The following is a 25,009-nucleotide window of genomic DNA, read 5'->3' as shown; positions in this document are numbered from 1 at the left end:
TTCCATTGGAAATGTTTTAAAATATATTGAATAAATGAGCTCAAACTGTTTTTTTCCATTGTAACTCTGTCATCTGGGTAGGGGCAGTGTACACTCTGTTAAGTACGGAAAGGAAAATGTATTCCATCAGTGTTCAACAGAGGGTCCTGCAAAATATAGAGAATTTCCTGATAAAATGCAGGTCTGTGGTCCTTCAGGGTCCCTATTTGTCCCTTGAGAAAGAGACATAAACACTGCTTCCTTTCTCAGTGGGGGAAATTGCCAGCACTGCGGGAAAGTGTCAGGAACTGGACAACAAACAGGGCCCTTCACTGGGATGCATGCTGCTGCATCTCTGGACTGTGATGTTGTGCTAGGATTTGTCTGACATTAATATGAGTGGTGTGACCTTTTCAAACAGCAAACACAGATAAACAACTCCTGTGGTCACTGCTGACAGTTTCACCCACAACTTCACTAACAAAGAGGCCGGGGCTTTTTGTTTTTGTTGTGTTTTGTTTGTTTTAACTATATTTTACTGCAATGTCACAAACATCTAGGTATCACTCAGTATCACCGTGTTCCGAATGGTCAGCTTTCCAAATAATATCCTTGGGTTAGAATCTGCCCAAAGATAAATCTGAGAGTGGGTGACAGACAGAGATGTGCTACATTCCGTAACTGTAGCCGTTTGCTGAACCTACAAGACTTAACAATATAATTAAAATACACAGGGGCCATTTTGTATTTATTTGCATTATTTAATCAAACGTATTATTATTTTTTATTAGCCGTATTTTAATTCTGTTTGGGTCTGTCCCAAAACCTAGTGAGGTGTCTACACAGAGCATTTTCGTCATAGCGTGCACACGTAGGCGGTCCCAATTCTTATGTACCTCATTATTCTGCCTACTGAGGCACCTTAATCTGGCCGAATTTTAAGGCCGCATCGAATCCTATCTCAGCCACGAAGGCAATCCCATGATGCAACGCAAGCACAATTTCGCTCTTCTCCCAGGGCAAAAATTAAAATCGCGCTAAAAAGAGAAAAGGAACTCCATAGCGCTGACGCGGAGGCGACGTTAACCGCTGAGGTAAGTAAACACCGCGTGCAGTGGGCGGGAACAAGCCGTGGCTATTGCTAACTAGAGCGTCTCAATCTGCCTCACGAGGACCGACGACCGTTAGAACGCTGCCTGCTTAAACAGCTGTATTATGTAGTCAGTGCCTACACGGGCAGCTCCCTGGGCTTGGGGACAGACCTGCGAGATATATGTATTTTTTTTTTTTTTACATGTAATTTTAATTTCCAAACCTATATTACCATCAGGACCCCAAAAATGTTGCAGTTTTGCTAGTTTTCAACCTACCTTTTTGTATTTTCATTGGTTTTCTTATTATTTTCGTATTTTCTATTGGTGTTTCCAATAGATTCTGACACCTTTATGCCCATGTAAGATAACAGGAACACACACTGCCATAGTCCAGCTTGACTACTTAAATTAAATAGATTTTTAAATAAAGAAGAAATGCTATGAGTATTTGGGTCAGAGCTTCTTCTCAAAGTAGGATAAATGTCTCTGCTGCAAGAGTTACTGCTTAAAGAGGGTCTTTTGTACTGGAGCAGCAAGCGGCACACCCAGTGTCTGAGATTAGCTTGTGATCTGGTATTTGTTGCCCTCCAGTGTAAAGTTAAACCCAGTTTTGTCTGCACTGTTACAGTAGCCTTAGAGTAGTCTGACTGTCTTATTTATTCATGTATTTGCCTATGAGAAAAATCTCTTTGCTCGTTGTCTGGTCCACATTAATAACAGAATTCAAATGAAACTACATCTGCAAGTCTGTTTGAGATCAGATTTTACACAGCTCAGTTCAGTGTGAGTGATGATTTAGGCATGAGGCATAATGCTAACTGGTCGAGTATTAACTTCAGTTATTTACTAGCTGCATTAGCTTTGTAGCTGCTGTTAAAAACAGGCCGATTATTTTAAATCCACATACAAAATAATGCTGACAATGATCAAATAGGGTCATAATCTTAATAAAACACCTTCTAGAAATACTGAAAATCCACCCAACACTTAAAACTCCAGAGTGGGTCAACGGTCTAAGCACTGTACCCAGTGTCAGGAGATCAGTTTATTGTAAATTTGATCTCCAAACATGTCACACTCATCTGTGGCATCCGGGAGTACAAGGGTGTCATTCAGCTCAATGCCAGCGAGCATGATCGTCTGTTAGTAAATATAATGACATTGTATCAATAATGATGGTAATAATAATATTAATAATAAAATGTATACATAAATAAAATAACTAGACATGGCTTTTTATTTCCTGAAGTATGAATTTGGATCCCAAACAGAGGTAATCAGCAAATATTAGTTAGAGCTGCCATCAGCTTTCATCCAACCTTTTTCCCTACTGACTGCAAAAGAAAACACACCAAGAATTTGCACTAAAACCCGTCGTGGTCCAAGTTAATGAAGGGAGCAGCACTCAGTGGTGAGAGAAGAGAGTCTGGTGCTTGGGTGAGTGCTGGAAATGCAAATCAGCGGTGCAGAGACGGACCATAAGAGCAAATGGAATGATTTTTAATTATGCTGTGAGCACGGCAGAGTTTCGCAGGGTGTTGGAGAGGATTTCTGGTGGGAGTTATGTAATCCCTGTGTCAGTGAGAGCAGAATTAGCATTACTGCCACTGTAGCTTCACTGGAGAGCTACTACACGATTCAAGATTTATATCTCTGATGCTTCTAGGCAGATCGAAGGTGCGTGGATGATTGAGACAGAAGAAAAGTGGGTGGATGGTTGGAAAAATGAGTTAAAGATTACATTGTGTCCCAAAGCTGCCAACTGCTGGACATTATATATGACCTTTTAATTTCACTTTTCAAAGTCGAAACATATTTTTTTTACACTCAAACTGAACTATGATGAACTGTGATGTAGGGTCAGGGTTCCAAATTCTAAAGAAAGTATATGATGTACATTTTGAATGTCCTGAATGTGGTTTTTCATATGAGCCATGTGCACGTGTTCATGTTTCCGTACATGGTGTGTGCACGTGAGCTGCCTGTCTTTCTGCCTGCGTGTGTTTGTGTGTGTTTTAGATGTGAATGTGAATAATCAGCACTGGCTGTCCTTCTGCTCCTACTTTGCCCTTTATGTGGTTCTGAATCAGAGGCTTTATGCCTCAGGCATCCCATGCATTCTCACATACCAGTTTATACCTTCATTCCTCAGACATCTGCATGGCAAACGTTCTGAAAAGGAGAATGTCCTTAATCTACCAGTCCCAAGTAAAAATGTGCACAGGAAATAAACTCAATCTCAATTTGATGCGACACAATTTGAGTAAATTATACTCTGCTACATGCTACAATAATAAAAATAAAGGCTGTGGTGTTTTAGAGTCACACCTACAAATAACTAGTGCACATTTTTGGTTTTGAATTTCACCTGTATTTCAACTCTCCACCTATTACATGATGCCATTAAGCTAGGTAAAAGTTGGATGTGCTTTATACACCTTTTTCCAACTCCTGCTAATGCAAATCCTAGTGTCATGGCTAAGCAATGTGTCACGCTGTGCTGCTAATGCAGTGTGAAATACACACACTGCCATAATACCACTAAATGCAACCCAAAGCCCAAATCCTAATCCCACACCTAACCCTATCCTAACTCTAACTCTAACCATATCCCCTAATAATACAAGTAATTTATGAGCTGTGTGTGCACAAAAACACGAGACACCAATGCATTTGTGCATATTACTAAGTTTAGGCATCATACCAGATTATAATGCAATGACACAGCTCAACACACTTAAACTTACACTACCTGCCAAATTAAGGTGTTAGCAAACACATGCCAGCATTAATTTGTGTTGTGTTGAATGACAGGGATTGGAAGACGCACGTTGTGATCCATATTAATCACAAAAATAAATAAATAAATAAATATATTTTTTTAAAACGATATGCTTAATACAAACTATTACTTATTCAGAATCCAAATGTGTGTCTAGGTGTTTCCCACAGCATGTGTCTAAAGATCATCTGCCAACCTCCCTGGCACAGAAATACACCCATGAAGCATGGTGTCCCTGATTCTAAAAGTAGTCGGAAAATAACAGCCCAGTTTGAGTCTGTGTAGAATATAAAATGTTACAGTTTGATATCAGCTCCAAGTGGCATTCTGCATGGTGTTAGAAAACAGAAAATAGCTCACAATCCACGGTGTTCCCAAAGAATCCAATATGGCCACAGGTACATTAGCAACATTTGACACCAAATAATACTTGGTTTCACTCATGGGCTCTTCTCTTTAAATGTAGTGTATACATATATACATACTGTTTGGAAACAAATATAATACATTTGTAGCATTTGACCTTCGAAGCTAATGCAGCTAACAAGTCATAGGAGACTACACACCAATTAGCATTGTGCAAATTACATGCCTAAGTTATGAACTCCAAATGTAACTGATGACCACATACTTCCATTCTTTTTTAAATTAATTTACCCAGTAATTTTTATTAATTGTTGTTTTATTAATTGTTCTCTCTCCTCATTCATCACTGATCCCACCACATTAGCTAGTGCTCCTGTCAGTCACACATAATGCCACCAACCCGGGAGAGCGAGGGTGAGAACATACTTCCATGTGAAGCCAGCCACCAACTCTTGTCAAGCTGCCGTTACTGTTATCACCTCTAGCTTCCGTTTCATGTTGGCTACATTAGCTCCTCATTCCAATAAAATTATTTCTTCAATTTATGAAACAGCAGTTCTACTGACACATAGTGGCCTTTATGTTTCATAGATTCTGTTCTACGCCTACATCCTAGCCACCACTTTGTGGACAATACATCGTTTCATGCCTGAATACGACATGCCTGAATTTATAGAATACGACACATTTATAAATAGATCACTTTGGTTTAAAAGCCCACCCTGGACGGGGCACCACACGTTCACAGCTGTGGACAATTTAGCACTGCCAGTCTCCTAATTTAATATATTCAGCCCTATTAATGACACAATTTGAGTCAAGGTTATGGTTCAGTTCTATCTTTTGCTTGATGACAATGATATACTCTTCTCTTATAGTATGGAAGTTACTGAAATAATCAATATTTAATTTGTTCCTTCTTTGACACATCCAGGATGAAGTGAGGGTCTAATATTGTTTCAGGAAAAAAAGACTCACGCTTCAAACTCAGCAAAAATGAAGAGGATGATTTAGAAAAAGGTGTTAGATGTAACCACTGCAATTCGGTCAATATCTCCCTCTACTTCAGGGGCCACAGACACTTGCTCTGTGAGGGGGAGGTTTGATTTGTTTAAATTTAAAATTTCCGTAAAGTTTCTTTTAAAAAAAAAAAAACAAAGATAAATGACAATAATGGCTGATCATTTGGGTTTATGGGCTGGGGTTATAGTGTAATTATGGCTTGTATTACTGAAACTTTCCTTTAAAATGACAAAGGAAAAGTTCAACAAACAATGCAGGCGAACTGGAAACAACACTCGTTACAGTGCATTATTTTCATTAGCATTGTTTTGTTTCACTTTTTGCTGGAAAACAAGGACCAATTAGTTGAATCCGATGGAGTGTGAGAGGCGGAGAAGTACCTGGAGACGCTGAAGTGTTTGATGGTTGCAGCTGAGACTCGGGAAGTGTTATAAATATTCAGGGAGCTAAACGCTGGTTTTAATATTAATCAGCAGTGTGAGACTTGTGTAAGCCACATGCTGCAGGGGGACAGTGAGCAGAGACCGGGAGGGTGTGCTTTATTTGTTAATCCCGAAAAAAAAAATTCTGTGTGCATTAACAGGGTAAATATTTGGAGGGGAACAAAACAGCACAGGCCCAGATGAAGACGTCTGGCCAGATTGTGTGTGTGTGTGGGGGGTGTGTGTGTGGGGGGTGTTTGAGGATACAACACTTCCTCTGGAGAATGAGAGAGAGAGAGAGAGAGAGAGAGAGAGAGAATGTGAGTGAGTTTATCTCCCTGGCCGTATGTGTGGAGCCCTTTATGTCCCTGCACAGTCTGCTACTGGCCAAAGTCCAACTCTTTCTCCCTCTCTCTCCCTCCATCCGCTCTTCTTCTCCGCCTTCTGTTTTCCACATTCTGTTGCGTTTGTCTGCTTTGATTTCAGTCTGACTTTAATTATGTTTTAATTCCATTGTCTCCAATCACATACTCTCTCTCTCTCTCTCTCTCTCTCTCTCAAGTGTCTCTCTACCTCTTGCTGTCTTCTCTCCTTCCTCTATTCCTAGTATAGAACAGAGTTTAAAAAAAAAAAAATCTGTAAAATTTACGGTAAAAAACTGGCAGAATTTCACTCTAAAAAACACGGTCACGTTTTTGGAAATCATAGATTTTACATTTAAGGACTGTTTTGTTTACAGTACTTTTCTGTTGAAAGACAGATACACTCTGTAAAAAAGTCATAGTATTTACATAAAAACAACAAAGAAACATTGTTTTGCCTTAAAATGAACGTTTGATATGAGAGAATGGAGACTGAGATATAGCCGTAATTAGATACAGCCAAACCGCATCCGTCCAATATTCAGCCCTTAAAAGGAGACATTGCCGAAAGAAACAAAGAAATGTGCGGAATCTGGGTGCCACCCTCCAGCACTCGGCACACAGGTTGATGGAGAACTTTCCTGATCAACACACATCTCGTCACACTATGCACAGAAACACACACACACACACACACAAAATAATAGCCCCCAATGCAACCCACAATCAAAAAGTCTCAAAGACAGAAAGAAAACAAAGAAACTCTGAAAATCACAGAAAATATGGAGAAGCAAGGCATGCTGGGAGCTCCCTAATGTGTCTCAGCTCCTCCAAGTACTTGGACACTTGTACCGCCCCGAAGGGTTTGTGCGTTTATTGTATTTTGGCTGATAAAAATATTTACAGTATTTCACCATTACAGAAGCTGGTTTCAACCTTTTTATAGTTTACAGTCATTTACTGTCATTGTTTTACAGTTTTCCACCGTAAAATTCAGACAGTTTTTACAGTGTACGCTTTGCAGTGTGTAAAAAAAAATGACTGCTTTACCTCTTACTAATTGGTGCACACATACAACTTGTATAACCTCCAGAATAGCACTGAGAAAAGACTGGAATGCTCTAGAGCAGCTGCACATGAGGCTAAGTTCAACAGTGAGCTAAAGGTTCAAGAAGATCCCAGTACTGGGCTTTAACGCAGTGGAACTCCGCAGTTCTCTGGAGTGGATGGAGCACAATCCATTATCTCTGGAGGAGTTTGAGTGGTGTTTATAATCCAGAGCTGATGAGATCTGATCCTCACAGCAATGTTTCAACATCTAGTGCAGAAGTTACTGTAGAAAAGTAGGGGACAAACCTCATATTAATACCTTTGTTTTCAGACATAATCTTAAACAAGATGGAGTCTCCAAACCTTTGGCTTTGAGTGAGTAATAACTGCAGAAACAGTACACACTGTATATAGCCTGCGCCGCAGGTGATACTTTAATCATAGTAGACAGATGTGACTCCTGTCAGCACCTGGTTGCCATGCTCTAATCACCTGTCAATCATCAGACTGTCATTTCCATGGCAACAGTAAAGCTCTGTGATTGTAGCTCCATCATACGCTGGACTTGTCCATTGGACTGTTATTCGGTTCTTAGTCAAATGCACAGAGGGGCTTTTTCTTGCTTTGGGAGCGTCTTCATGTAGATATGGAGTCCCCTCACACACACTCCACTCATCTACTCATCCCTCTATCATTCAGCCAAAAGAGCTCTCTGTGCTGGCTAAAAATGGCTGCCACCCTCCAGTCATGCTGTAAAAGAGAGAGAGAGAGAGAGGTTGCCATTTCTGTTTTCTGAAATGCTGCATGTTTGTTCCCATTCTGTCTCTCTCTTCTGAGCCTCAGCCTCCGTTTCACCGTTTGTAGTACCACAACAGTCAGAGACTGCACAATCCTGAGATAAGAGCAATGAGGTGTACACTACACCAAAATTACGTAGACACTGGCAAATCCAGCATTTCACAAATCAAAACTATTAAAAGGCAGTGACAAACTATGATTTTCTCTACGCTTAGGGAAGGTTTACATTAGATGGATACACCGTGTAAACTTTAGTGATGTGGGGGAGCTTTGTCACACAACCTTCGTTGGAGCGACACCACTTGATGATGCTTGGCACCAAGTATGGTGGCCATAGTCTTGTGAGCAGTTGCTCCAGAGTGTCCAGGTCTATAAGTTAAAGTTTTGCTGAGTGTATAAGAGGTTTGTGAGCTGTTTAACTTGTTCTTGTTCTTTTTTGTTTTCTTTTGTTGTTTTTGTAACACACTGTTTTCTTGCTCACCATAAATAAGCTTAGCACCTACTCACTCTGTATCTTCAAAACCTGATTGGCTCCACTGTAGACATGTTTATGAGATCTAAACAATACTCAACGCAAACGAGCACGAAAACACATGGAGCAGCTTGAGGATCAGAGCTCAGAGGTGTACAGAGTTTAACACTTATACACGACCCATCCTCAAAATAGCACAAGAATTAGTATTCATCCCTCCCCCCCTGTATTTTTCATCCATACTTTCTCTACAATGGAGTGCAAGACCTTCTTTATTCCTAGTTCACATACATGCTGGTTTGGATGCTGCCCCCTAGTGTACATCCGCTTATGAAGCCTGATCATGGCCACAGATACAGATGGAAATATGGAAATGTGTTACACATAACTAGGCACAAAGCTATAAGGAAATACACACAGACTGTATCCTACATCTGTGTTCGGCTAAGGACAAAATATTTTATATTTTCCACATCTGTTTGAAGAAGACAGGGCTCTAATTTCTGTGAAATGAAATGCATTTTGAATGCTGTTGGTTTTCTGAGAATGCTTCAGGCCCTATTTCCCCATATCTCTGTTATTGTCCATGTACTTTTTATTTCTTTATTTTCCCTCATTGTTATTCATTCACCATCTGAACATGTTCTTTCTCCTGGTCACGCTTGTTCTTCCCTTCTTCAGTGCTCAAGCGCTCTGACCTCATTAAGGCGTGGGTCTCTCAAGTGTTTCATTAAGAAAACTCAATAACATCGATCACACAACTGTGTGTGTGTGTGTGTCTTCCCTGCTCCACCCACATGAGACAGTGTGTGGATCCATATGATTTTACAACACTCACCCAGTGACCCTTACGTCTTGAGCCCTCTTCTTTAACCTTTAGGTCATGGCTGCCCCCCACAGAAAATAAAGCTGTGACATAATATTTGAAGATAATGGATGGATGAGTTTAACAAAATGCATTCCAGGTCCTTTAATTGCAACTAATATATTCTAAGCCTTTTTCCCCCCTAAGTGACTTACTGGCAGCAGAGTTTCCAAATTTCTTTATAGTGTTAATCCTGTACCTCAAATTAAATTCCTTACTATTGTTATAAAAAAAATGTAATAATGTTGTTTGCAGTCAACTGTAATGAAATATGTCAAATAATATATATATATATCTCAATAGAATCAAAGACCTAATCTGTCTTGCAGGTGTGTAGAACCAAATCCCTGAGGTACTAAGTGGGGAAGAGGACTTTGAAGTGCTCTTCATCACCGCTCTTATGACACTAAACAGAGCTGAGTCGAGCAGAGCTGTGCAGCAGATGTGAAAATGGAGGCAGTGAGAGCTGCAGAGAGACAGACTGCAGCAGCAGTGCATGCTCTGGATGCCTTCTGGAAGCAGCAGAGATGAAATATAGATGAACACTTACCATCATGCACATGTAGACATACACACACACTGCCAATTTGTCAAGGTCATGCCCTCTTTGTCCATCATGGGAATGAATCATTACAGTTTTCTTTACAGATGGATGGATAAATGAAAGACAAGAAGCAGCTGTCAGTGAAAAGCAAAAGAGTGAGTGAGTGAGTGAGTGAGTGAGTGAGTGAGTGAGTGAGTGAGTGAGTGAGTGAGTGAGTGAGTGAGTGAGTGAAAGAAAAAGAGAAATGAATGGTTGGATGGAGAGAGAACACGAAGAAAAGGGAGATTTTGCAGCTTGCAGCAGTTTTACGTGCCCGCCTGCCCGTCCCATCTGTTTCCAAGGCAACTACTGTCGCTGTGAATTTGGAGTAAAAATATACCAGGGAAAAATACTCAAAGCTGGGAGACTGTGGCAGATCTAAGCTGGACCAGACCACAGTGACAACTCCAAACCTGTGCTGAACTTGGCTGGTTCATGGGTGTCCAAAAAAAAAAATAGTCTCAGTGCCTCAGTTCTGTAGCTCCGAGCTGAGCTGCAGGTCAAGTACAGGGTTGTAACATTGGGCCTGAAACGATGAGTCAGTGAAGGTGGACCTCAGATGATGAGTCAGAGGGTATCTAAAATAGTGAATCAGATATGGTCAGATGCAGTTGGACAGGTACACTGCGTCATCAGTGCCGGGTGCCCTGCGGTGTGAATGAAATAGTGAATCAGGTTAGATGCTCTGGGTTACTATGGTGGCCCGCTGAGTCATATCACAGCAACGTTTACAAAAGCAAAGACAAGCTGAGAACATAACTACAAATGCAAGAAGAGGAACACAACTGCGAGAACACAGCAGATTCATCGGAAACTTTTGTATAGTGTGTCTGCTGTTGCATTTGTAGCTCTGTTGTTGTGTTTTTAATTATGTTCATGCATTTGTTCATGTATTCTCCTTTAATGATGTTGTGTTCATAGATTATATGGGCAGCCATGGCCTAATGGTTAGAGCAGAGGGCTTAGTGCTCAGGGTGTGTTTACAGCCACCGCTGGGTTAAATGCTGAAGACACATTTCGGTGAACGCTGTAAATTTTGTTGAATGATGGAATGGAAATAGTGGGTTAGATATCGTGTGGTGAATTAGAAATGTTTGGTTAGATTTGGTGGCTTGGGAAAAGCAGTGGTGTAGATGTGCTACTGTGGAAATTGTAGGTTGGAAAATGAGGATCAGGATTGGTCAGTTGGAAATGGAGCATCAAAACTAAACTGGATAAACTGGATCTCAAAGGAGTGTTTTTACAATAGCACAGCTTTCAGAATTAAACAGATGGCATGAATGTAAGGAGTGATGGTAGATGTGAGGTAGATGTGGTACAGAGAGTTAGTTTCCATAGCCATTGGAATAAAACTGTTCGGTTCAACTCATAACGTTCTGGCAGGACCGCAGGTACAGAAGCAAACAATGAACGGACCGATAGAAAGGATCTGGCGTGACTTCAGATGAAATCCTGTTAAACTGAATTACACTGAAATGTAGGGAAGCTTTGCCTTCTGTCCTTTTTGGAAAAATGCAAGGTTTGTTCTGACTCCAGTGACAGGTATATGACAGTTTACTGAAAGGCTGCGGTGTAAACAAGACGCTGAATCATATATGTTGCACTCCACACAGAGTTCTTGTTTGAGATTGGATTAAAGCAGACAAGGTTCACTTGTTGAGAGGCACTTAGCTGCTTCAGTCTATATTTAGAGCTTTCAGTGGAATGTTCTTCCCGCACCACAATGAGCAACCCTTCCTGAGGTTTAATAATGTAGCCCATCTGCTCCAGCTTATCACTTTTAATTACTTCATACTGCTCTTGCACTGTATGAATATGGAAAGCGGAAATGAGACAGTTAGTATAGTTGGATAATTCAGTATGCTGTTGGAGTTGAGCACTGAAATGCAGTACATTAATAGTTTTTAACACTGAACCATCGACAGTAAGACACTCCTCACAGACAGTCACCCGGAGGAAACCCACGCAGACACAGAGAGAACACACCACACTCCTCACAGACAGTCACCCGGAGGAAACCCACGCAGACACAGGAAGAACACACCACACTCCTCACAGACAGTCACCCGGAGGAAACCTACGCAGACACAGAGAGAACACACTGCACTCCTCACAGACAGTCACCCGGAGGAAACCCACGCAGACACAGGGAGGACACACCACACTTCTCACAGACAGTCACCTGGAGGAAACCCACGCAGACACAGAGAGAACACACCACACTTCTCACAGACAGTCACCTGGAGGAAACCCATGCAGACACAGAGAGAACACACCACACTCCTCTAATTATCATTCATTCATTCTTAAATACATATATTTATGTTTAAATCTTCCATAGCAAGGTTTATTATTCACACCAAACTGACTCATACATGTGTGTGTGTGTGTGTGTGTGTGTGTGAGAGAGAGATTAATATTAAAAAAAATGCAGAGCCAGATTCATAAAACTGAAAAACGCTCTGCTATGCAAAATAGGCGTCTAATTAAAGTCTATTCATAAAATCAACCACGGCGGTGATTAACACAACAGTCTCTTGCTGCTGGGGCATATCAAGTCTGTCCTATAGTCAAGCCAATCAAAACAGGCTTCTTAATGAGATAATACATATTCATGCAGTTATCCCAGTGTTAGTCTTTTCAGTGACAGAAGCTGCAGCGCCACCAGAAAATATCTGATCTACGATGGTCCTGCGGTCAAAATGTGACACGTGATCAACACGTTGGCTGCAAAGTTCTGGCAGTTAGGGACGTTGTATGTAGTTTTTTGTTTTGTTCCAAAACTTTAAATCAGCGAATAAATAGAAACTACACAACATTGGCAGAATAAAATGCTGTATTTAAGATTTAATGTAGATGTGTGAAATCAGTTTAACATGAATATTTGACCATAGATATTCTTCCAGTTGAATACTACAGTAGACAGTGGAGCTGCAGGGTGCACAGGCCAATGGACCCTTACAAACTCCCACAGTCCAAACACAGTGGGTGAAATTGAGTATTCACGTTGCAGTTTGTATTTGGGTTGTAATGTGTGTTACTATTGTTTTCCTACAGATGGCGCTCCTCTGAGCGAACTCTCCTGGTCGTCTTCTCTTGCCGTGGTGGCTGTCTCTTTCTCTGGCCTCTTCACCTTCATCTTCCTCATGCTGGCCTGCCTGTGCTGCAAGAGGGGCGAGATCGGATTTAAGGTCAGATCAGCGTCCTCCACGTTTAACAACAGAAACGGTTCTACTTTTAGATTTGACATAAAACACAGGATTAATGTATGCATTTACGTCTGCGTTCATGGCACTTAGCAGACGCTCTTATCAAGAACCACTTATAAAACTACATTATCATCGGCTCAGAGAATGCATCCAACCGGTACAAACAGCTTAGTGTCCAAAATAGCCTCGAACACTGGGAGCTGGTATCTTAAAAAAAGAGAAATACAAAATGGGGAACAACACTCAGAGCTGATCCCTAGGCAAGGGAAACACAGTGGTGCTGGACATTATAGTAAGTACATGATAATAATGATTAGTGCAGCCGAGCAGTTTCAGAAACGTGCCTTCAATGGTTCAAGGGTTTTTTTCACCACCTTATGACCCACTTAAATTGAACCAAAAAGTAGTGTGTCAAATGTCCATTTGCCCCCGTGGTTCCGGCAGCCCTCAGTATATATTTATATATATATATATATATATGGGTTGTATTAACCTCTTTGGAGGTGGCTCTTTCATCATCTAATGAAAAGATACAGAAACAAACTTCCATCTTTTTGGGCCAGTGTTCTGAGTTCTCTACTGAACTGTGAATGAAGTGGAAGCATTTCCATGCATTTACCAAACCATTACAAAATTGTTGCTATCTTCATGAAAACACAGGAGGAAATCTCAAGGCTACGTTTTGCTCAAGAAATTCCAGGTGTGATTTATTGATGTTACTTGTAGTAAATCTAAGCATTTTTATTTCATAGCTGTAGTGTACTGTACCTGTCAAATGCTCTTTAATTATATAATTATAATAAATATTATTATAATTCAGTCCAGTCTTTACAGCAACCAAACACATTTAAACGGTTTTACAAAGTGTTTTTATGAAACAAAAATGTATTTTAAGTTTCCAGAAGCCTTTGTGTGTAAAGGTGTCGACATGGACTTTGTGAGACAGATTCGGAGGAAGATGATGATGATGATGCAGAGGACTGTGGGAGGTCTGGTGAATGACCTCAGACCTTGAGCCAAGGTTCAGACTGTAGTTTCTCTAAAAGTGGAAACACGCTGTGCAGATCAACACAAAAGAGTCTTTGTGGTTTTGGTGTTTTAATACACCCAGTATATGAAATGTAAAAAGGTCAGAGAGATTAACAGAGTACTCACAGGTCAAGGACCTCTGGAGCAGTGTGTCTCATCGACCCAATGTTACGTTTTCCTGAAAAGTTCTGAAGAACAGAGAAAATCATTTGAAATTCAATGTTTAATTGAAATCAATTAAAATTAAGAAAAATAAGCCTAAAGAATAGTTTTAACTGATAGAGTAAACTAAATGAAAGACCAATTAAAGAAAAAAAATTATTGGTAAATGCCTAAATATGATGCATTTAAAATGTATATGATCCAAAACTGAAAAATCAACTACATTAGTATTTTTAGTTAAAGGGCCACATAACATGTGATTAAAAGAAATCTGTTTTATTGTATTATTATTTAATGTGTCAGGCTTTAAAGGGTTAAACACAGTGGCTAATAACATGAACTTTGAAGATTGTAAAAGACCATGCCATGTTTATCAGATGCTTGTCATAGTATCTGACCCACTACTGACCTCTACTGACCACTACTGACCTCTACTGACGCACTACTGACCTCTACTGACCCGCTACTGATCTCTACTGACCACTACTGACCCACTACTGACCACTACTGATCTCTACTGACCCACTACGACCACTACTGACTTCTACTGACCACTACTGACCTCTACTGACCACTACTGACCTCTACTGACCCGCTACTGATCTCTACTGACCACTGCTGACCACTACTGATCTCTACTGACCCACTACTGACCACTACGACCACTACTGATCTCTACTGACCCACTACTGACCCGCTACTGACCACTACTGACCACTACTGATCTCTACTGACCCACTACTGACCACTACGACCACTACTGACCACTACTGACCTCTACTGACCACTGCTGACCACTACTGATCTCTACTGTCCACTACTGACCTCTACTGACCACTGCTGACCACTACTGATCTCTACTGACCCTCTACTGACCACTACGACCACTACTGATCTCTACTGACCCACTACTGATCTCTACTGACCACTGCTGACCCGCTACTGACCACTACTAATCTCTACTGACCCTCTACTGACCACTACTGATCTCTACTGACCCACTACTGACCACTACGACCACTACTGACCTCAACTGACCACTGCTGACCTCTACTGATCTCTACTGACCCACTACTGATCTCTTCTGACCTCTACTGATCTCTACTGACCACTACTGACCTCTACTGATCTCTAATGACTTCTACTGACCACTACTGATCTCTACTGACCACTACTGACCTCTACTGACAACTGCTGAGAACTACTGATCTCTACTGACCACTACGACCTCTACTCACCACTACTGATCTCTACTGAATTCTACTGACCACTACAACCACTACTGATCTCTACTGACCACTACAACCACTACGGACCACTACTGACCACTGCTGACCACTGCTGACCTCTACTGACCTCTACTGACCACTACAACCACTACTGATCTCTACTGACCCACTACAACCACTACTGATCTCTACTGACCCACTGCTGACCTCTACTGACCACTACAACCACTACTGATCTCTACTGACCACTACTGACCTCTACTGACCACTACTGATCTCTACTGACCCACTACTGACCACTACTGACCACTGCTGACCACTACTGATCTCTACTGACCACTACTGACCACTACGACCACTACTGATCTTTACTGACCACTACTGACCTCTACAGACCACTACTGAAAAGATGTGAAGCTACAAGCAGAATGTAATAAACCACTAACCGAGACTGTGCTGTGGGCTGATGGATGTGGCGTGGTGAATGCAGTGCAGCAGTTTTCTGATGGACACAGTAGAGGTTTATTGTGCTCTACCTGCATTTCTCCACAGAAGACTAAAATAGGTCAAGACACCAGGGAGAGAGAGGGAGAGAATTTTAACCATGCACATATCAATAGATATATGGATAGACACATAGATAAACATATAGAAATGTGCTACTGAGTGAGAGGTAGATCGATAGATGGATAAAAGAGCGAGAAAGGGTGAGAAAAACAGTTCTATTATTGCTCACCAACCTTGGCCTTTAGTAAACTGTCAGTGTCTCAGTGGAGCTCTAGCTCACAGCTCAGACATCCACTGCTGAAAAACACTCCATTCCCCTCTCTCTCTCTCTCTCTCTCCCTCCCTCTCTCTCTCTCTCTCTGCAGTCGTTGTATCTACACCTCATATCCAGTATCAGGTTATTAAACTCGTTGGGCTGTAATTCCGAGTTGCATCCCGTTTTCCTGTGGCTTTTGAATGCTCTTGTAAACACTGAGTCATGTTTTCAGCAACTTGGAGGTCTTTCAGTGGTGGTTTATGTGAATGAATGGCTGATTATTTATAGCTGCTGTAATTGTATTGACTGAAGTTGAGCCAGCATTTTTTGTGTGTGTGTTTTCTTTTTAATTCTTTTTATTTATTTATTTATTTAGTTAGTTAGTTAGTTAGTTAGTTACATAATTATGGGTTTTCATTAAGTCTGAGACAGAGGGACATGCCCCCCCCCCCCCCCCCTCCCCCCAACACATAACCCTTAGAAGAAGAGTTTTGGGAGCTGCTGTGTTAAACCCCTATAATTATGTAATTAAATTAAATTTTGCAATGAATTGCATGTTAGTTTTCATTTTGCCTTTAAATAACACACACAGCTCTCCACGGTTTTCTGAGATATTCTGAAGGTGAAAAGAAAAATCGAGCTTAGTAAGAAACCCAGAGAAAAACAGCACTAAAGGGTTTTAAAGAGAAGAGGATGATGGAGAAGAAAATAACAAAAAAACAGTAGAAGGAGAAAAATAATAAGAAATATATAATAACAAGGAAAAGCTGAAGAAGCAGAATATAGAGATGGTAAAGAAGAAAAAATAGAAGGATAAAAATAGGAAAAAGGAAGGAGAAAGAGCAAAAAGGGAGGAGGAGAAGAAGAAAGAAAATTAAAAGAAGGAAAAAGATAATGAAGAAGAAGAAAAAGATGAATTAGTGACGCTAATGATCCCCTTGAGAGTCTCTGCGTTTAACCCATTTGTGGCAGTGAACACACACACACACACACCTGGAGCAGTGGCCAACCAGTAGTTAGCGCTCAGGGTTCTGTTGCTCAGTAACATTTCATTCCAATTTTACTGCAGCTCCCGGGTTTGAACCATTTTATGGAAAAAAAAAAACATTAAAAAAATGTGACATATGTGGATTTATTCAGTGGTTCTATGTAACTTTTAAAAAATTGCTCGTGTGTGTGTGTGTGTGTGGGGGGGGTCTGCTGCTGTGCACATGTGAAGAAAAAGGAACTGTGAGAAAGGAAGAAAAAGAGTGATGTCATAAGCACAGAATGTGAAAAGCCTTTCCCCATTCCTCTCTCCCTCTCTCTCTCTCTCCCTCCCTTAATGTTTTCAGCAGTGGGAGTTGTGTAAAGGGTGGTGTGGGGGTCTCTGGAGTTCTCAGCTGCTGCTGTCTTTTTTCTCTCTGGAACCACACAGGAAACTACCCCTCCCTTCATCTGCCCATCCGTCTATCCATTCATTCATCAATCCATCCGTCTCTCAGTCTTTCTGTCTGCCTGTCTGTCGTGCTCTTTCATTTTCCTTCCCGCCCTTTTATTCCTTCTCCTCCCCGTGCCTCTTCCCTCTGTTCCCTGTATAAGTCAGAGGGATGGTTCTGATCTCTCAGTGCGGAGTGTTGGTGTAAGGGCTCAGTATGCGGTTCTCTGCGGTATGTGGTTTAAAGTGGAGGGTCTACCACCTCCACCAACCTGTTACCTCTCAGCCAGCTGTGGTCAGGGCTTATGAGGCAGAGGGCACAGTGTTTGAGGGCACACGGTTACCTCAAATGTGCCAGTGGGTAGATGTGGAGATGCTCTTCATGTTCCAAGAAAATCAAGAGCAAGAGGCTAAACGCAGGTCGTTCAGTCTGAGCAGGGCTTTGGACGTGGGATGAGGTAAGAACTGAACTGACCACTGATTTGTTTTTTATTCTGAGGTCATTGTGTCTATTTAACGGAGATGATTCAACTCTCTTTATTCTAGAAATACCAGTTTGATCAAGTTATAACCGATAAACTGACAAACCTTTCTTTGTGAAAGCAAGAATCGTGTGCAGTAAGTCAATGTACAGAGATCTGGAGCTGTTTTACTGGTCCACGCTTCATAAAAGTGAAGTGCAATGCCAAGATCGTCTCCTGTGTCCTTCTCATTTTGGTCAGCGACGAGGGACAATAGACAATATTCAGCATCATTATTTAAAAATCGTAAATTATTTAAAAAGAGTAAACAGTGATATTTCCACTATCAGGACAGACCTCTTGATGATAGCGTCACAGGAGAAAGACTCGCTGTTCTTATTAATGAATGGAGCTTAATGAAACCTCATCTAATTCCAATTCTCAAAACTGAGAAATTTATAAAAAAAAAAAAAGAAAAGAAAGCAGAGACGATGCCTCAGAAAAACATTAGATTTAATTAGATTTGTTTGTTTTCCATTGGGCGCCCAGTCCAGGGCATGTAACTGTGTCCCAAGATTCCAGAACCAATGAACAAATGAAAAAATAATTCTCAGTTCTGTTTAGAGATAAGTCATGACACAGGGAAGTGTTTCTAAAAATAATCAAAGTGAACAGTGCTTTATTTCTAATTTCGTGCTGCAGGGGATTAGTTTCCTAAGAATCGTATTTAAAGCTAATGTAAGTGTTGTTAGGTCAGAGGCACATGATTTACACGTTGTACAAGTTTGTAATTACGAAATAATATTTAATAATTGCTGATATTTTGGAGTTTAAATTCCAGAAGGGATTTTAAGTTCTTTTCAGTAGTCATTGACTATTATGAGTTACATTTATTTAAGTTTATTATAACTTTATTCTTGATGCGCTGATGATTTCCTGATTATTTTACATCATGATTTGTTAATAATTTTTGTCATTTTTTTGTTTTTTGTTTTTGTTTCTTTGTCTCTCCACAAAAAAAAGAGAAACTGTGCACATTTTCGGAAAAGAATGGATTTATCTCTGCATCAATACTGGGGTTATATTAAATATAAAGTTAATTATTTCACTCGTCTTTCTGTGTGACTCTGTAAATATATTTCAGTCCCCACAATGAGAGTGATACATTGTATGAACATAAACACACACACACACACACAGAAGGACAAAATTTCTCACAATGTAAGTGTCTAAACACATTTGGTCCTTATAACTTGATATATGCCTGATGCATACATACACACACACACACACACACACTCTCTCTCTCTCTCTCTCTCTCTCTCTCTCCCTGTCTCGCTCTGTGAACCATATGTCTTTCCATCTTTGTTGAAATATGCACAGCACATTGAAGGCATTGTTGAGAGGAAATCTGCGATCATCATTTAATGTGATTTGGTGGAAAAAGTCTGCACTGGGAGTGTCACTGGTGCATATCTATGTAGATCCTCATTTGCAGGAGATACTTCACTGTATCTCTGATAATTCACACTGTAATACACACATCAGTCTCCTTTCCAGGTGATGTATTACATCATGAGTTTTTATGAACACAGACCCGCGGGTGCTTTTTTAATTTTTATTTTTTTTAATGTATTCATTTTTTTAAGAGTCATTTCTTTTTGCTGGATGTACACCTCAAACGTGTCTGAGATAAATGCTGGGAGTCATTTCATTTAAAAAGGGAACCTGCAGAAAGTGGGCCTTTATTCAGAGAAGAGTGTGACATGATGAACGCAGTAATGTCACGGCCTTAGGGGCAGTGTATGGGCTTCTTCACAGAAGAGTAGCCTTTGATTTCATAATTAATTGTACATACAACTGCAGAAAAGCACACCCACATCACTATTAGGTCTAATACCTGGGAACATCTTCATTTTAATGTGACGTAAAGTAAGTGGGTATTATTCATTTTATTGTTCAATGAAATTTAACCTTGTTTCTCAGAAGCTTTTTTCAAATCTATTGTAGAAAAGAATATGCAACTGTTGTGAGTCGTCATGTGTTTCATTTATTTATTTGAATCATTTCTATGGGTTTATTCATCATCGGGGGGTTGTGTTAATGAAGAATAGAGAGCTTTAGATCAGATGGTGTGGCAAAGATGAGATTAAATCAGCATGATTATTGTAAGTGAGTGAGCGAGTGAGTGGATAGACAGACAGACAGAGACAGACAGAAAGACAGACAGATATGCATGCATGCCTCTGGGACTCTTTAAGCTAATAGAGAGATCCCAGTAAAGCTGTTGTGTGGGGTAGTGGTTGTGCATTCAGTGTTTGACAGTGTGTTGTAATGGAATGTAGCAGTGGCCCTTTAGACGCTCTGAGAGCTGCTCTGTGTGTGTGGTGTGTGTTGTGTGTGTGTGTGGTGTGTGTAACTGTAGCTCTGGCACAGTGTGTTTTATTCTGCTGCACAGTGTCATCTCAGAGGTCTCCAGAGCTCTTTCCCTGCTGGGGAGAGACGATGAGCTGGGAATTATGGGAGACAGTGTGGGGGCGTGTGAAGACCAGGACCGTGGGGTCCCTGAGGGGAATCTCTCTCTCTCTCTCTCTGTGTGTGTGTGTGTGTGTGTGTGCGTGTGTGTGTGTGTGTGTGTGTGTGTGCGTGCGTGCGTGCGTGCGTGTATGTGTTTATGTATGTATCAGGCATATGTCACATTATAAGGACCAAATGTGTTTAGACAGATTGTGAGAAATTTTGTCCTACTCTCTCTCTGTGTGTGTGTGTGTGTGTGTGTGTGTGTGTGTGTGTGTGTGTGTGTGTGTTTATGTTCATACCAGATGTCTCTCACATTGTGGGGACCCAAATATGTTTACAGAGGCACACAGTATAATGTTCATTATAGACATGTTTTAGGATCATGTTGAGGTTTAGAGCTAGGGTTAGGTGAGTAGTAGATATGGTTGAGGTTAGGATATGTCTGAGTGGTGTGTGTGTGTGTTTGCAGAATGCCTCAGGTCACTGTTTTCCATCTTTCTGACCCCATATCCCCACAGTCCTGTGAACAGTGGACAGCTTTTAGAGAGCATCTGGAGAAGCATTTCCGAATTATAAACCCTGCCAAGTTTTTTTTTCCTCTCTTCCCTATTTTCTTTCTTTCTCTCTCTCTCTCTCTCTCTCTCTCCTGAACTAGAAGAACATTGTTTTAAATTATTTTAGCAATTGCATTAATCTCTGAGGGAAATTCAACTAATGTTTTTTCACTCATTTCTGTATCATTCAGTCACTGAAATTTGACCACAGTAAATGATTCGATGTGAAACTGTTCACTGTAGAGAACCATATGAAATTCTAGGCATTTTATCAGCCACCGGAAAATTATTTTATATTTGTGTGCCTTTTATTTATTTATTTATTTATTAGATGCAAAGAACATCATAGAATGGGCTGGTCCCTCACTCACTCACTCAGTGACATACGCACTTAAATATTCTCACACACACACACTCATGGGGTGCTGTTTCTCACATTCACCTTTTCATTCTCACATTTGGAGACGGCTTAAAAAGAGGGGGCCATTGTGCTTCAGAGACACTTTGTAATAAAACAGTGAACGTATTTAAGAGGTGCTATTTAAGTCAAATCTGTCACACAACTAATGTAAGCTGCTGTAAAATATTTATTCGAGTATAAGACGTATCAAACTGTGTATCTGTAAACCTTTAATGTAATCACCACCACCGTCAACAGGTCTGAGTCAGTAAGGTCTTTTATTATGGAGCATTTCAAATCAATCCACTCTCTTTTACTTGTGTTTTTTACTGGAGGAGTTATGAAGAAACATTGAATATGTTGGTTGTGAACTTCTCCTTTTAAGACATTTAAAATATTGTCATGTGTCTGTGTTTGGACGGAAAGCACAGGGGGACACACAGCGCATGATAAAACAATTGACTGAGGGCCGTGGGTCAGTTTCTGTTCTGATTAGTGTGTCTCGCTCTTTAATGGGGTTTGAAGGGACATTTATTTGCTTTAAAGCATGACTCTGGGTTCACCTTGATCACAGTGTTCACGTTCAATCCTCATCACTCCACAGCTGTGTGTGGATACGTATTTACGTTCCTGAAGTTGGTTTACAGAGCAATCGCTCAGTAACTGGACAGTGATTGAATTGTGTTGTTTGGCCTCGGTACTGCAGCACTGTCAGCGTGAAGCTGAAGGAGAAAATATCAGACTTGATTTTAACGGTATTGGGTGAACCACACTGGAATATGTTTCTGTTATGAATATTGTATCTCCAGGGAATGGGAATGCCAGTGAGGCCAGTCAGAAATCACACTAAACCAATAGTAGACATCTTCATCATATTATTTTCCAGTTAATCCATTTCAGGGCTGTGAAATAGCAGAAATTATCCAGGCATTATTTGAGTTATCCACTGGTGCATTATTAACAATCAAGTATATATATCTCTCCATAGAGAAGTATGCAATTATATCAGGAACTCCTGAAGCAGCTGCATATGAGTCTACAGTCAAATCGACCCAATTGACAGGGATGGGTATCATCAGAAAAACAGGTTCCTCTTTCTTAGAACTCAAAAAACGAATAATAATAAATAATAATAACCTTTAAATGCCAGGTCAAAGCCTTGTGGACAGAGGAGTTTGAAAAAGTGATGGACTGAGTGTGAACGAATAAAAGAAGCTCTGCACTGTGATCCAAAGTGTGCCACCCCATGTGAGAAAACATGACTCCATTGTCCAAACACCTCACCTGCTCGGCTCCAATCAGAACTTCCAGAACTTGGCGAATGGTGCTGTACCCTGCAGCCTGACCATGACCCGAGATACAGCAGCTGTGGAGTCTTTCAGGGATGGTCTCAAATTGCAGAATCAGTCACCCACGCTGGAGCCCAGTGAGCATGTGCTTCACTTACTGCAAAAAAGCCATCAACACGAACAAGAGCTGAAACTGGCCCAGGAACAGCATCCGCAGTCAGAATCCACAGCCTCGGATGTGAAGAATGACCTATTAATTTACCTGATGCTCTCAGTGTAGCTGTAAATGCCTTTTACAAAGAGAATCCCATCATTCTGTCAACATTTCTCTCTCTCTCTAATGAAATTTACAATGAGTTTTAAACAGCGATTCTAACGTCTCGTGTGGTTTAATGTGAATCACTCTGTTCTAGAGACACTGGTCAGGACAGTGTTCACAGTGATGGTGATAGGAACCAGATGTCAGAAGAATCTACTGCTTAAAATCTCCCACGCAGAAGGTTTTGACATGAAACATTGATGAAAAATCCACTTCATGATTTGTAATAGTTTAGAAATAAGGTATAGTTTAAAGCTATGTTTATTTTATCATTTGTTTATTCATTTATTTATTTATTATGATTGATAATTGATTGATGTGACCACCTTTTGGTTCTGGCTTGTAATTCACTCTCTCATTCACTGTGTGTGTGTGTGTGTGTGTGTTCACTGCCACAGATGGGTTAAATGTGCAGGCAAAATCTCCTGCTATTTCTATGCAATGGCAGTAAAAATAAATTCACATACTCATTCACATTTAGGGACTGCACCACAAGGGGGTGCTCATGTGCTTTCCATTAATAACATTGTCCTAGTTGTCTTTTTTTTTTCTTAATTAGTCAAAAAGCCCAGAAAATCTGTCTGAAAGTCCATTTTATTTCTACACCAGTCGGGAAAGGGCACAAGGGCAAAGTTCAAATGGCTCACCATCAAACAGCACAGCGATAGGTGCACCTCATTTAGAACAAACTACAATAACAAGACATTTATCAAGACTCTGCAGCAAGGAGAATATATTCTCTATTGTAAACAGTGCATCATTCTGTGAGCTCATCCTCTACAGCCCCCTCATGAGAATACAATGCCTGTCTGACCTCTCAGACATCTCTGCTCTCTGGTAATGACCCTTGCTCTGTGTCCTGCTGCTGTAGGAGTTTGAGAATGCTGAGGGAGATGAGTATCAAGCGGACATGTCCACTCTGGCCTCTCCGGCCTCAGCTAACGGCCCTGATGTCTACGTCCTTCCTCTCAGCGAAGTCTCGCTGCCGGTTGCTAAGCAACCAGGCCGCTCAGGTGAGTCACCCACAGACGCATCTACATGGATGGAGAAAAACACCTGAGTTAAAGAGAGTTTTTCATAGCTTTACTCTCACTCTTACACCAAACCAAATAGATTGTGTCCCCTGTAACAATAGTGGAACCCAGTTCAGTGGTGTGGAGAACCACTTCAAAGTATTAGAGTATATTATTTAAAGCAGAAATATACTTTATTAATTTATTTGTTTTCAGATACTGACACCTAGTGGTCTGAGTATATCAGAGATTCTTTACTAATTCTAAATCAGGAGGGAATTAGGGGGGGGGGGTGGATGTCCCACTCTATGGAGCAAAACAATTAGGTTATGAATTTCATAGAATAAACAGATAAAGAATTACTTTTAATCGTTTAATTCAATTACTTTGTTTGCAACATTGTGGTGGTAAATTTGTGAACCGTGCTTTAAACTTCTAAATGGTTCTTTGTGTGGATTTGCTTTGCTAAAGTCTCTTGATAAATTCATCCTCCCACTCCTTTTAAGGCTTCAGAGATGTGGAGAAAATAACATTCATAACCTCATTTCACAATGTTTAAAAACTCCAGCAGCACTGCTGTGTCTGATCCACACCAGCGTAACACACACTAACACACCACCACCACGTCAGTGCCAAATATGACCCACCAGTCAAATCGGGGGTTAGACTCTCCCTCTGATGGTCTTCACCATCAAAGAACATGGTAAAAGGGGGCTAACAAAGTATGCAGAGCAAATAATCTGTCTATAAACAACAGTCTGTAATTGTAGAATTACAAAGTGCCCCTGTATGGTCAGTGGAGCTGATAAATTGAGTATAGATACAAGGCAGTGTATTGGCAGGTGTTT

General features: G+C 40.7%; 1 protein-coding gene across 1 annotated transcript in view; it reads left to right on the top strand.

Annotated features, from left to right (window-relative positions):
- The window catches only part of aatkb (apoptosis-associated tyrosine kinase b), a 63,726-nt gene that overhangs the window by 16,797 nt on the left and 21,920 nt on the right, over positions 1–25,009 (top strand). Inside the window, exons 2-3 of the mRNA XM_066663442.1 lie at positions 12,854–12,987; positions 24,020–24,161. Coding sequence (XP_066519539.1) covers positions 12,854–12,987; positions 24,020–24,161 — 276 coding nt within the window. The remainder of the gene's footprint in view (positions 1–12,853; positions 12,988–24,019; positions 24,162–25,009) is intronic.

Source organism: Hoplias malabaricus, chromosome 3, assembly GCF_029633855.1.
Source record: "Hoplias malabaricus isolate fHopMal1 chromosome 3, fHopMal1.hap1, whole genome shotgun sequence".
NCBI classification, from domain to species: Eukaryota; Metazoa; Chordata; class Actinopteri; order Characiformes; family Erythrinidae; genus Hoplias; species Hoplias malabaricus.
Note: the sequence above shows the minus strand (reverse complement) of the source record. Positions and strands in the feature narration are given on the sequence as shown.